This window comes from Thamnophis elegans, chromosome 10 (assembly GCF_009769535.1).
Source record: "Thamnophis elegans isolate rThaEle1 chromosome 10, rThaEle1.pri, whole genome shotgun sequence".
NCBI lineage: Eukaryota > Metazoa > Chordata > Lepidosauria > Squamata > Colubridae > Thamnophis > Thamnophis elegans.
Genome location: NC_045550.1, coordinates 23543237 through 23558161, shown reverse-complemented (window position 1 = coordinate 23558161; position 14925 = coordinate 23543237). Strand labels below are relative to the sequence as shown.

At 41.1% G+C, this 14925-nt stretch overlaps 1 protein-coding gene across 3 annotated transcripts in view; it reads right to left on the bottom strand.

The window, feature by feature from the left end:
- LZTS2 (leucine zipper tumor suppressor 2) overlaps positions 1–14925 on the bottom strand; it is a 71307-nt gene that overhangs the window by 7718 nt on the left and 48664 nt on the right. For 2 of the 3 annotated variants that reach the window (XM_032225930.1, XM_032225931.1), the window contains one exon: positions 819–1229. In XM_032225930.1, the coding sequence (XP_032081821.1) occupies positions 819–1199 (381 nt within the window). In that variant the 5' untranslated portion in view covers positions 1200–1229. Of the gene's footprint in view, positions 1–818; positions 1230–11225; positions 11250–14925 lie in introns of those variants that run through there. The other variant, XM_032225932.1, reaches the window with a different exon arrangement.

The following is a 14925-nucleotide window of genomic DNA, read 5'->3' as shown; positions in this document are numbered from 1 at the left end:
TTTCTTTATCTGGCTAGGAAGAGTTCCCAGCCTAGGAAGCCTATCACAATTGGCCACTAGCAGCCAACAGAGATAGAAACACCTCACAACATTCTTTAATCAGTGTGGACTGGTTGGCAGATCTTCCTTACTCCTATGTTGCTAGAGAAGCAAAGGGGGGGGGGGAGAAAACCCCTCTGATTGATATTATATGTGTTTCTCACATGCTTTCATTACAAAATTAAAGTGTAGGAAAAGTTTGGCAGGCCCACTGGGGGAAGAAGGAGCATTATGATTGTTTTTTTTTTACTGTTCAATTTGTATTCATTGTCATATAGATCAGAAATTGGCAAGCTGTAGCCCTCAAGCTTTTTTTTTTTTTTTGGCAGTCCCCAAAAACATTTAGGACAGTGTTTCTCAACCTTGGCAACTTGAAGATGTCTGGACTTCAAGTCCCAGAATTCCCCAGCCAGCAAATCTTCAAGTTGCCAAGGCTGAGAAACACTGATTTAGGATAATGCGCAAAGATTCTTAGAACACATATTGAATAAGAATGGCATAGTTTTCCTCCATTATTTTATAGATGTCAAGTGAAATAAACATGTCTCCTAAAAACTGGACCTACTATCCATTTTATTTGTGTAGGAAGGACTAAACCTCAAAAATGATTAAGGAACCCAAAATTCTAGCTCTATGCGTGAAATCATCTCCCTTGGCTACCAGGAAAAAAAAAAATCAAACAAAGCCCAAGTTCTCAGAGCCTAATCACCGATAGATAACCTATCCTTGCTCTAGACGGAAAGATCTAATGGTCCTGCCAAAATATTGCCTTTTCTTACCTTCTCAAGTTTCCCCGAAACAGGGACCAACTTGGGAGGTGGTCCACGGATGATACCACTCCGTGGCTTGTCATCCTGGAGATCTTCTGCATCACTACAGGGGCTGATGGGGGACACAGTTTCAGTCCAGTCTTCGTCATTGCCGCAAGCATAGCTGCTCTTCTTCGTAGGGTGTCCATGGCACAGAAGCTCTTGGGAGCCAGCATTTCCACGCAGGGGGAAAGCACCAAACTCAGAGGTGGCCTTATGGCAAGGCCGGCCTGAAATAAGGCTACTGACACTTCCCATGTTTGCAGGAGATGAGCTGGCAGTAGTACAGAGCTGGGAAGCCCCTTCAGTGGCAGATTCAATGGAGACAGGCAAGGTTTGCACTATGGCCATGATGGTCACAGTAGAGACTTTGCAAGTGATCTTAAAGAAAGAAAAAAGAAATATATATATATATATATATATATATATATATATATATATATATATATATATATATATATATATATATATATATATATATAAAAATATATATAAACTGAGAACAGGCACTAAAGACAGTTAGATTACTTTGAGCTTTGTGTTTTGGCTATTTTTATGAAATGCATAAAAATCTGAATTTCTGCAAATCTGGACTGAGACTTACATTCTTTTTGTTCACATAACAAAAAACTATGCCTAATAAACTATACTTTACCTTAATGTGTTGACGTGGATCATATTAACAAATGACCCAACCCCATTTTTTCCTCAATCTGGTGTCCTGTCTGATTCCCAGCTACTTTTAAACTGTATCGAAGGCAGTTGTTTGGAATTATGGTATCGATTCTGTTTATGACTTGGATGTTTGGCAAAAAATATTTATTTTCTGTTACCCAAATAATTAAAAGTTCAAATTGCAATAAACCATAACATAACTAACCACAGCTGAAATCAAGACCCTTACTCTCCTTGCCCCATCTCAATATAATAAATTATTATCAGTCATATTTAAATGATAGTTTTTAATGATATAAAACTGGGGAAAGAAATATCAGTAGCTGATGCATATACAGATTTATTGGAAAACTTTACTGCCAGTTTCATTAGAAACAGTTACTGCCTATTGTGCTAAAATAAATCAGTTTCTCAATATTATTACTGTACTGTAGTCTTAAGTCATAGAAATTTGGTCCTTCAAAAGGAAATGGAGGATAAGAGTTTGGATAAGAACTTTTTTTTTGCCAATTGCCACTGGATAACAGTAGGCAATGCAACTTCTACCTTCCTCCCCTTTCACACACACACCAGAGGTGGGTTGCTCCTGGTTCAGCCCAGTTCGGCCGAACCGGTAGTGGAATTCAGGACTGGGTCGCAGAATCGGCAGTGACCCAGGCCTGCCATGCCCCAAACTGGTTCCATCACTGCCACTGGGCGGCCGCCATTTTCGTTTTTTACTCACTGTGCATACGTTGCAAACCGGTAGTAAAACCAGCAGCAACCCACCCCTGACACACACACACTCTCACACAGAGAGACAGAGACAGACAGACAGAATACAGCAGCCTGTCTAACCCCCCCCCAACATTAATTCGATTTCCCATATATAAAACAGTGTGTGTGTGTCCTTCCCCTGCCACATAAGCATGTGTTTTATGAAAATGATATCAGCAAAAGTGATAGCAAAGAGATTCACAGTCTTGCTGTGTCTAGAGAGAAGTGGGGGACAGAGCTCAATCTTCTGACTCAGGGTCCAATTTCCAGACCTGGCCTCTGTTAAAGACAACGCAAGCCAGGCCTTGGACTCCATAAAGCTATTTATTAGTTCCCAGCTCCATGCTCTACCAGACTACAGGTCATTGGAAAGGTCTGTTAAAAAGGCTAAATGGAGGAAGATGAAAGAAGCAGCTTTGGGAAGAATGGAAAACCTCAATAACAAGTGGAAAGAGAAGCAAAGAATGATAAAGAACAGAGACTTAGCATATTTCACATCTCATTCACACAGGAGACATTATCTATTTGATGTAACTGTTATGCAGAGGCTGGTGTCAATCACAGAAACATGCTAGGAGACTTTGGGCCAGTGCCACTGCTGCACAATGTTGTTTGGAAAGGGGAATTGGACAACAGGGTTTTATGTATGGACCACCTTGAGCTTTTGGAGAAAAGGTAGGATAAAAAACAAACATTCTAAATTAGACGAAACTAAGATTGGGTAATTTATGGTTCAGCGTTTTACAAATCCAGCCTATATGTGCCTTTACTGGCATTTTGGGGTCATAACGGTCATCTACAATTCAGTTATAATAGTTATGATAGCTGTAATTAAAGCATAACATGGATTACTTATTTGAACGATACCAATACAACAACTGTACTTTGTTATATTAAGTTTAGCATGTTATGTGAATCCAGCCAAAAGACATCAAAGTGTGGATTAAGAGGCCCAGGAAATTATACTAAAGCCTACTTTCCATGGATGGCGATGGTAGGGTGTATTTTTTTCTTTCTTCCCTTGATTCAGGCAGACTGGCTAAATAAAACATCAGATCTTAGAGAATCTGTTGTTTGCAGATCTTCCCATACTTCTCATGCTCTGGCGTTCTTATGCAGATGCTCTGTTTAGATGAAAACCAAACTCAATTTTACTGGAATGAGGTGTTCGGGTGGGAGGGATGATTTTTTTCCCCTTTTGTTTTGCTGAAAATGCCTCAAGTCTAATTTTGTTTCTATTCAGTGTCGTTCTAAACAGATGCTATACATGAGTTTCTATGTACGTGTGTGTGGTATATGTGCATGCAGAATATTCAAATCCGAAAGATTCGGTATAATTAATCTAATGTTTCATTGCCAACCTCACAATTATTCAGCAGCAGTGAAGTTTCTATGTATGTGCCACAGCACATAACCATATCTACACAAACAGTTGTTCAGACACAGAGACCTCTTGCACACATATCCAAGTGGCAGGAATAGAATAAGATCCACTATCATTTACAGAAAATTTTAACCTACTACTTTCTAGACATCTTGGAGAGGGGGGTGATTCCTCTCTCAGGCTTTTATTTCAAAGGAGCATAATGTCACCTACCAGGGGAAATAGTAATAGCCCAAAACATGCTCATCTGGAAAGAAGATAAGCCTCTCCTGGCCCTTTAAGCTCTGGGGGTTAATGTGGATGACCTATACTTACACTGTGATGGTTTATTCCAGCCGCCTCTCCTAAGTAAACAGTAACAGAGTTGGAAGGGACTTGGAAGTCATCTAGTCCAACCCCCTGCAGAAGACCTGTACTAGGGATTCGAACCGCCAAACTGACGACCTTTCTGACTGACAAGCTCAATGTCTTAGCCACTGAGCCACGTGGCCAAGCAAGTGTAAAGGGGTCGTAAGGGTAATTGTAATAATAGATTTATATGCCTCCAGGAAAATTTGAGTGTGTCTGCTGTCCACCTGCTTTGGCACTGTGAAGGGTTTACAAGCATTTTCCTTCTGCAGTTGTCCAAGTCTCACAGGAATCAGAAGCATTTCCACTTAACCAAAAAGAAAAAAAATGGACTAAAAAAACGTTACATAAAATGTTTTTGTAAATCCATCCCAGAATACCACTTGCGCTTTCTGCAAGAGCATTCTCCCATTAATTAACATGACGTGTAGGAGGCGCTTTATCTATTCAGGACCTGCAAAACACTTGTCTGGGGTGATAAATACGAGGATTCCAGGAAGGTTTTCCATGCTTTGCCAGCAACAAAGGAGAGCACTGGGGTGGGAGGGGGGAGTCCAAATAGCAACAAAAGTAACAGCTGCCCCCCTCCACTTCTGCCAACTCGGCCTCCCACTCCCTTTGCTGCTGCCTATACAACAGATTTCCTTTTTATAACCTGCCCTCTGCGCTGTGCTTTAAATAGAAAACGCCTGTACCTCCTGCTCCTGCTGGCAGTTCAGGATCATGAAGTGGAACTAACTTGCATTTATTTTAACCTTAGGCACTAGACCAGCCCTTGCTCAGCTCAGCTCCATTTTGGGCAGAGCTGGATGTCACTAGCACTGCAAAAACAACACATCTGCAAAGGGATGCTGAGGAGATAGAAAAACTATGACCTCTGGTTTAATATTTGGCTATGCTTCTCTCTTTTTTCTTTTTGTAAACATTTGCTTCCATCCCATTGTCTGCTCTCTAATGAAAGACAGGCTCCTCCAATAATCCCCAGGGCAAAGGGGCTTAAGAGCTCATTGCACTTTTACTGGGATGATTAAAATGAAAAACTCTTGCTCTTGATTTTAAAGCAAGGACAAGTCTTTGGATAAAGCCTCTCAAGTTACACCTCTAAATAAAAAGTAGAGGTACCCCTCGCACATATGTGCTAGTCGTTCCCGACTCTAGGGGATGGTGCTCATTTCCGTTTCAAAGCCAAGGAGCCAGCGCTGTCCGAAGATGTCTCTGTGATCATGTGTCCAGTATGACTAAACGCTGAAGGTGCACGGAACACTGTTACCTCCCCACCAAAGGTGGTCCCTATTTTTCTACTTGCATTTTTACATGCTTTCGAACTGCTAGGTTGGCAGAAGCTGGGACAAGTAACAGGAGCTCACTCAGTTACGCGGCACTAGGGATTCGAACTGCTGAACTGCCAACCTTTCTGATCGACAAACTCAGAGTCTTAGCCACTGAGCCATCACGTCCCTACACCTATAAATGCAGATATGTAAATCAGAATTATAGCTACTCTTTGACTTACAAGCAATGTTTAATGACCATTTAATGACTCATGACCAGTTCTCACACTTATGATGGTTCCAGCATCCCCAAAGTCACATGACCAAAGTTCTGATGCTTGGCAACTAACATGTATTTACAATGGTTTCAGTGTCATGGGGCCCTGAGGTTGTCATTTTTCATCTTCCTTGGGTGCTTCTGATAAGCAAAGTTAATGGGGGAAGTCAGATTCACTTAACGACCGCATGATTAACTTAACAATGTAGTAATTCTCGTAACCATGGCAAAAAAGTCATAAAATAAGGCACAACTCAGTTAACATCTGTCTTGTTTAGCAAAGGGAATTTTGGGTTCAATTGTGGCCATAAGTTGAGGACTCTCTGTACTTTAGACTAAGGCAACCATCAATTCTGGGGGGAACAAAAACAGCAGAGTTTGTATTTCTGATACAGTAATCCTTCTCCCCAAATATGGTCAGAAACTTGACAAGACATTGAGTACTGGACACAAATTACAGAAGAGAAGAAATAAGGACCACACTGCTACTCCTCATCAAGCAAACCCTAATGTATAATACAGAGGCATGTTACACAAGCCTTAATAACACAAAGAAAATACAATGATAATATGGAAAAGCAGATTAAATTAGGCGCTGAATGTGTCATGATTCTATGTTTCCAACCGGGGGTCCCTCTCAATATTGTGAATGCAGCTCCCATTATTTCAGACCATCCCCAGCCTTGTTGACTGATGCTGCCGGAGTTATAAGAAAAAATATTTTTAAAAAACAATTCATTCAGTTATCACTATTTATCACAGATTAAACATAGACCAAGTTTTCGTCTTGTACTACAATTGCTCAGTTCATCAATCCGAGTCGTTTGCTTCATTAATGATTATTTCTACATTATTCCCTTTTTCTATGTCATCTCTCCTTTCCTTATCCCTCTCTGCCCTCCCTCTCACCCTCACCTACAGTTGTGAGTACATTTAATCTTCTGCTGTTAACTATACATCAGATGAAGTGGGCTGTGATCCATCAAAAGCTTATGCCATAACAAACTACTTTGTCCAGTACATGGTATAAGCACATCTTGTTATTTTTGCCACCCAAAAACCCAAGAAGCTACTCCTCGAGAAACATTAGGAGGGAATCCTCCTGGACCATAATCTGGTACTATCAGGGTATTTTGGGATGTAGTGCACATAATTCCTAGCTAGCACAGTCACTTCTTCTTAGGCTAGAACTGCAAGTTGCCTGAGGTTGAATCATTCTGTTCAGTTCAGTATTCTTTGTACTCACTGGCACCAACTCCATGTTTTCCGATTTTACTCGTAGATGTACCTGATGATGCTAGTTAGTAGATCCAGAATACTAACAGAATAACAAAATAAGAGCATTGGAAGGCACTTTGGAGATATTCTAGTCCAACTCCCTCCTCAAGCAAGAAACCCTATAGCAGTTCAGTCAAATGGTTGTCTCTTCTTAAAAACTTCCAGTGATGGAGCACCTACAACACAAGTGTCCAACTCGCTGTGTCACATTACCATCACATGACATTTCGTAACATTTTTCCCATTCACAGAGCTGGGGTTGGCATGGCCTCCATGTGATACATCCGACCTGCCAGTTTGACACTCCTGACCTACAACTTCTGGAGGCAAGTTGTTACACTGATTAATTGTTCTAACTGTCAAGAAATTTCTTCATTTTAAATTGGTTTTCTCCTTGATTAGGATTAGTTTCCATCCACTGCTTCTTCTTGTGCCTTCAGATACTCTGTAGCAGGGGTCCCCAACCCCTGGGACACAGCCCGCTACCAGGCCATGGCTGGTTCAGAACTGGGCCATGCAAGCAGCAGGAACTTGCAAGCGGAGTTTCACCAGAACCCAACACTCACACAAGTGGAGCTGCATGCATGAATGGTGGGCACTTGCACTCACACGTGCAGCTCCACTTGTGTGAGTAGAAACTTGCGCTTGTGCAAATGGAGCTGTGTGCATGTCCATGCCTGCCACTCACACGAAACTATCCTCCCTCCCCCCTTCTTGCACCAAGCTGCCAAGTCAGAAAGGTTGGGGACCAATAAGTTGACACCCCCTTCTTGTGGCAGCCCCTTATATATTGGAACACTGCTATCATGTTAACCTAGTCCTTCTTTTCATTAGACGGTTCCTTATTTGTTTTAGCCTCCAGTCCCCTAATCATCTTTGTTGCTCTTCTCTGCACTCTTTCTAGAGTCTCCACATCTTTTTTTACATTGTGGCGACCAAAACTGGAGGTAGTATTCCAAGTGTGGCCTTACCAAGGCATTATAGAGTGGTATTAACACCTCACTATCAGCATTGACAGAATACCGGCTTCTCCCTTTTAAATTTATTTTTAATGTTTAAAATATTACCAAATAGAGTGAGGCAAAGGGTGGTATTTGTAGGCACATTGGTACCCCAGGCACTACAACAGAGATCTCAGAAAAAGACCCATGGACTGTTTATTTTGACAAAAGGAACCCACGATTGAATCAAAGCTTTGAGCTGATGGAAATACAAGATCAAATGCAATTTGTCCAGGGTCATGGATGTCTATAGGCAGAAATGATACCATGTGCATCATGATGTCATCATTCAAATGGGATGAATTATGTACTCTGCATCAATTGCATCCCAAAGTAATTAACGTAAGTCAAATGCGGCTAATGGTCACCTTAAGTTTGAAATTAGAAACGTGAAATCAGAATTCAAAATTGAAAAGTCAGAGGAAACAATAGAGTGACCACAAGTGGGGGGAGGGGAGAGAGGAAGCAAAAAAAAGAGACAACTGCACTTAAATCAGTTAAATTAGACTGCAAAAACTGAGCAAAAAAGTAACTTTTCTGTTCTGGGTGAAAGATATCAACAACATACAACTGAATTTGGGGAGGTGTTCATTTTTACAGAGTAGCAATTTGAGTATTCATGACAGAACAGATTTTATCAATGAGCCTTCAACCAAATGAAAGATTTTGCTCTTACATATTGCGAAACAAGGGAAGTTGCTTTTATTTGTTACTTTTCGTTATTATCCAGATTTTTGAAGTCCACAGACTTGCTACACTCCACGTCATGGTGACAGAATGTAACCGAGAAAGTGGGCCAATGTACTCACCAATCAGCATTAAATAGTGATGACAAAGTGGCAACTTTATACATGTAGAAGAGACCTTACAGAGGGGTCATCCCCAGGAGTTGGAATATAACTTTGTATTTGGAGATAATGGTAGGCTTGATTCTTCATCGTTTGATGAATAGGAGGGGACAATCATAACAGAACTGAAGAGAATCATCTCAAAAGTCCTCATTTCAATGAACGGAACAAATTGATAACTGATTGTACTGAAGGATGACTTAATCTATCTAATCTGAACTAATCAAGTTAATCTCACAATTAATTGACTTAATTTTAAAACACAGGTAGTCCTTGACTTACGACATTACATTTAGTGACTGTTCCAAGTTACAACAGCACTGAAAAAAGTGAGTTATGACCGTTTCCCACACTTATGACCTTTGCAGCATTCCCCCCAGTCACATGATCAAAAGTCAGACATGTGGCAATTGTTACATATTTATGATGATAATAGTGTCCTGGTGTCATGGGATCCCCTTTTGCAACCCTCTGACAAGCAAAGTCAATGAGGAAGCCAGATTCACTTAAGCATGTTGCTAACTTAACAATGGCAGTGATTCACTTAAAAACTATGGCAAGAAATGCAGTAAAATGAGGCAAAACTCATTGAACAAATGTTTCACTTACTAACATATTTTGGGGTTAGTTCTGGTCGTACGTTGAGGACTATGTGTACACTAGTTCTCTTGGTTACATGGAGGGGGAAACCTATTAAAGCATAAAAGCAGCATGAACTGTAATACTCAGAAGGGTTTTTGTTATGTTCAAATACTGAAGTATCTTATGTCCAAGTGGCTGGATATATAGTTTTATAGATTTGAGATTCTTCATAGGAACTATCTTGTGATAAGATGTGCAGCCAATAAATTTTATTAATACATAAACGTGGCTTAAGAAAACTCACATTAAGCATGCCAAATAAGGTTTAAACCGTTCAGTCTGGCCAAATAGGCAGCTAAATTAAAATCAAACCAACTCCTCCCCCCCAAAAAATAAGATGATAAAGCAGTTTTCAGGGGGCGGTTTTCCCAAATTGCTCACTAACAGCATTGAAATGAAAAGGAAAAACTTTTTTCAGTCCTCATCATTCGTTTGGGGTATGCTGGGTACCGTGAGGGGATTTTGGGGGTGAAATTAGAAACTGGGAAACCAAAAATGTAACCCATATCTTATTCATTTATTTTAATCTAAAGGTTGAGAATACAAACGTAGGTGTACTTATTTCAAATTGGCTTCCCTGATTAAATTTGTCATATTGGAACTGCATGTGAGGAACTGGAACGCAGTGAAATCCGCTGCCATCATTCAGGGCGGAGGCCTTGTCCATCTGGCCGAGCTTTGACTACTTTGATCACAAGCAACTCCCCAGGGTCTCAGACAAGTGACCTTTCTACCAGCCACTATTTCAGCCTTTTAACTAGAAATATCAGAGAATGAACCTAAGACCTTTCGTGTGCAGTAGCCTATCAAGGAGGGAAAATGCCTCACATTTAACGTGTACACCAATTCACATGCAAGTATTCCACGTTCATTAATCTGGTTCAACCAACATTTTCTGTTCTCGGTCTGATGCAGCATAATATCTTTCTAGTTCCTTTAAGCATGCTTTGAAAAGGACAGTGCTGCTGCCAACATTTTCCTTGGGTTGTGGCTAAATCTCCTTGGAGAAGCAACTCAGTCACAAACCAGATGGTATAAACAATACAACTCTGAAGTTATAAATAGGCCCTCAGCAAACTACCCAAGGCAGATAGCCATCACAATCTGATAGCCCGGATGGGTGACCACAGGGGCACCAGATCTTGAAGAGAAAGGGCGTTGGTACTTACCTGATACGCCTCTTCTCATAGTGGGGGGAGGAGTATCCAGAATGGGTTGACCTTATCCTCTCGTGATTGGATTGAGTCAGATAAGCTCTTTGGGCAACGCCCCCTGGCACCAGGACTTCCCCAGTTTTAATGACGAAGAGCTCTATCCGACTCATTGCACCATTCACTCCAGACTCTTAATTCAGTTTTTAGCTTTTATTGTCTTCAACATCAATATTTATATAACTACATAAACAATGAACATAACACTATTTGTACAAACATAGTCAGGGAGGGACTGGATACTCCTCCCCCCACTATGAGAAGAGGCATATCAGGTAAGTACCAACACCCTTTCTCCATAGTGAGGGGGGGAGGAGTATCCAGAATGGGACGTACCAAAGCCTGCACGTCCCTAGGGAGGGAGACCCCTGAGGCCCCGTGTCCCCCACTCAGGCCTGTTGAGGCGTGGGCCCCACCCTGTGAACCGCCTGCAACACCCTGCGGCCGAACGAGGCTTCTGCCGAGGCAAAGGAATCCAACTTATAGTTCCTAACAAAGGGAGAGGGGAAAGCCCACGTGGCTGCCCTGCAGATTTCGGCCAGGGATGCTTGTGTGGCCCAGGCCGTGGATGTGGCTGCGCTCCGCGTGGAGTGGGCTGTGATATGATTTGGTGTCTGTAAACCCTGCGATTGGTATGCAGTGGCAATGCAGGTTCGCAACCACCTGCCAATAGTAGTGGAAGTTACCTTGTTATCCAGGGATCCTGGTTGGAAAGAGACAAACAGGGCTTCGGATTTCCTGTTTCACCTGGTTCTTCTGAGGTAAATCCTCAGAGCCCTCCTTACGTCCAGAGTGTGCCACTTCTTCTCCAACGGGTGAGAAGGCTCTGGACAGAAGTTGGGCAAAATCAGTTCCTGGGCTCGATGGAAGCAGGAGCACACCTTGGGGATGAAGAACGGATCCAGCCGTAACACCACTCTGTCTTGGTGGAAGATGCAGAGATCCTCCCTGGTGGACAGCACTTGCAGTTCAGATATCCACCTGGCGGAGGTGATGGCCACCAGGAACGCCACCTTCAGAGTCAGGAACTTAAGGGAAACTGTTCATAACGGCTCAAACGGAGCGCCTGTTAGAGTGTCCAATACCCTGTGTAAGTCCCAGGAAGGGTACCTGTGTACCGTAGGCAGTTTGAGATTGGAGGCCCCCTTAAGGAATTGCCTGACCATGGGGTGGTGCGTCAAACTCTGGTTTCTTCCACACAGGAGAACTGATGAGATGGCTGAAACCTGTCTCCTAATTGTGTTAGGAGCTAACCCTCTATCCAGGCCCACCTGGAGGAAGTCCAGAACCTGTGGCACCGTAGCCTGGATGGGATTGTACCCCCGGGAGTTGCACCAAGAGTCATTTGGAAGCCCCAGTTCGTCGCTCAACCCCTGAGGGTGCAGGGAGGCAAGGCTCGACGGGTCCAACCGAATTTTCTTTAAATCCTAGTAAATTGCTAGAGATCCAGAATGAGCAACCTTTCACGATCGAAGTCCTGGCACCAGGGGGCATTGCCCAAAGACCTTATCTGACTCAATCCAATCACGAGAGGATAAGGTCAACCCATTCTGGATACTCCTCCCTCCTCACTATGGAGAAGATCAGGATTCCATGATATTAGCTTAGTTATCCATGGAGCCTTCATCTCCCAATAAACAATTGCCTACAGTTGGCACAAATCAGTTACTCAATGGCCTTCAAGAGAGTGAATCAGACTACAGCTCCATCATTCCTAATCAGCATGGCATTAGTTAAAGCTAGAATTTATTTTTTAAAGCCACCATTTTTTTCAAAACCTTTTCTATAACAACTGTTGTATGTGATTAGAAAATACTCAAGAGGCAGTAGTAATATAAAAATGTCACAAAAGTAATCCACAAAAGCTGCAAAAGTATAAAAAATGTGAGACCATCCACACTGACCATATATCAAAGCTGATGCGAAATCCTTCTGCTATAAGCATAGCCCAAAAACTAAATTTAATTTCATGCATGTACATAACATAAACTGACCAAAAAAAAAATAGAGATCTTGATAGACTTTATGACTACATACGTAATAGTATACCCAGTTACAGGAAACAGTAAATATAAATGTTTTTTAAAAGATTCTACCAGTGACAAGTATTCTTCCTGCTGTGTTAACTAATGTTTTTAGGTTTAAAACAATCCCAAATGGAGCATTTTATAATAATCTAGTTTGGCTAAAACTGAATTTACAACTTTAAAAAAATGTTTATTGGTAAATTTCAGTGAAACATTTTCCAACATTTATCTTTTGACGGAAACATGCCCCCTCTGGCTCACACTTGCTACTAAGTCCTCATCCAGAGTAGACATCTGTCCCAAAACTAGATCTGTATTGCAAGCAATACTCCTGCTGCTTTAGACCCTGTTTGAAGTCAGGATCCTCTTGTTTGTGGCATAATCAACATCACCCAGCAACCACAGAGCTAAGGGATTATGGGTGAAATAATCCAACACAGTAAGGCAGAAGCTGAAGTAGGAAACAAAGCTGCTGTTTTCATGCAAATATGGCTTGAACCGATGAACCTAGAACTCCAGGGAGGTCCTGAATTTGACTTCCCAGCAGGGTCATTCTCAGAGACAACAGCCTAAGAAACTTGCACACTCTGCTACTCCAGGCCTAGCACTTGGGAAACCCATTATCCAAGACAAGAGAGCTCAATAAGAAGGTCAGTTCAGGAGAGACTGTTTTTGAAAATAGAAATAAAGACATAGAGACTCAAATATTAGAAGGAAACATAGAGTTTTTTAATAAGCAAATCCCCAAAAAGGATGTGAAATCCTAAAACTGAGAAAGTAGAACTGATGAGTTCTTAGTTATGGAATGCAGTTGATGATGAGGGTTAGCAACTGTAAGTAGCTTAATGGAATTTCATAGAATCAAATTTTAAATGGTCTATCTTATATTATTCCTAAGACTGTCATATTATATCCCTTCCACATTTAACAGGACAAATCAAACGTTTTCTGTTTAAACCAAGGATTTCAAAATACTAATATTGTAGCTTAATGTGTGATCAGTATTTGAATGGACACAAGGATTTCCTCCAGTAGTCTCTATTTATTAAGGGTGGTCTACCATCCCTATTATCAATCATGATCATGTAGCACATGAAACCATGGTTTGCTTATATACATTTTTTGAATGAACCTGAATTGAGTTCACATACCCATTAAACCCATATCAATCACATTACAACCTAGTGGAGTATGTAAACCTACCTCTTACTAGTAAAATTACAACTATAGTATTAATATAAATTGACTTTTTATTTTCCTTAAGAGAAAGCATGAAAAATGAAACAGCATTTTATTCTTTCAGTTCTTTAATATCAGAAGTCCAGAATCTCTTTCCAGATCAATTACATAAATACATACATGTATTATACATAAAAAAATTAAGTATGGGAGAACCCAAATTTCTGATTGTCAAAAATGTCATATAGCATGGCATGCAGAAAACCTGTTATCCTTCTAGTCATATACCATATTTTTCGGAGTATAAGTCACACCAGAGTATAAGACGCACCAAAGTTTTGAAGAGGCAAATTAAAAAAAAAAGTTTTTGCACTCTGCAAACCTCGCGAAAACAGGCCCGTTTTTTTCCAAAAAAGAGCATGAATAGCCTTTAGGAGGCTTGTAGAGTGCTCCGGGGGGGGACACGATTTTAAAAACGGCCCATTTTTCACTCATTTTTGCCCTTCCCAGACCCCAGAAGCACTCTGAAAGCCTCTTAAAAGCTCTACACGGCCATTTTGGTGAAAGGGTGGGTTTCGGGAAGCAAAAAATGCTGTATTCAGTGTATAAGACGCATACAGATTTTCACCCACTTTTTTGAGGGGAAAAAGTGTGTCTTATACTCCGAAAAATACAGTATGTAACAGGTTACAAAACAAATAATACAATAAAGCAGGGGGGAAAGTATTCAGAGCCACTATGATAATCAGGTATTCTTACTAGATTCAAGGCATTTTCTAAGTGATCCTGAATAATTTTTAATGGACATATATGACTACAGTTGGCAGCCTGCTTTATGGGTTCAGCATTGTTAGAACTGTAATTTTAAATGCTAATCAGAAGTAATTTTAAAGGCCATTCGTGTGTTCTACCACATCCTTCCCCAGCCAGAAGCCATCTAGTTAGACTGGACATACAAAGATGCCAGCATGAGTTAATAAGGTGGGGTAGTGGAATCAAAACACCAATGCCATCTCTGTTCTGACTCCAAGGAGCTCACATTTACAGCCTATGACCCAAATCTTATCTCAAAGATTCTGTGGACAGATTTTATTTATGTCCAGAATCTGATCAATTGCAAAATTTTGCAAAATGCAAAAATAATGTTTTCTTCCCTAGTTAAACTTAGATATTCCCTTGC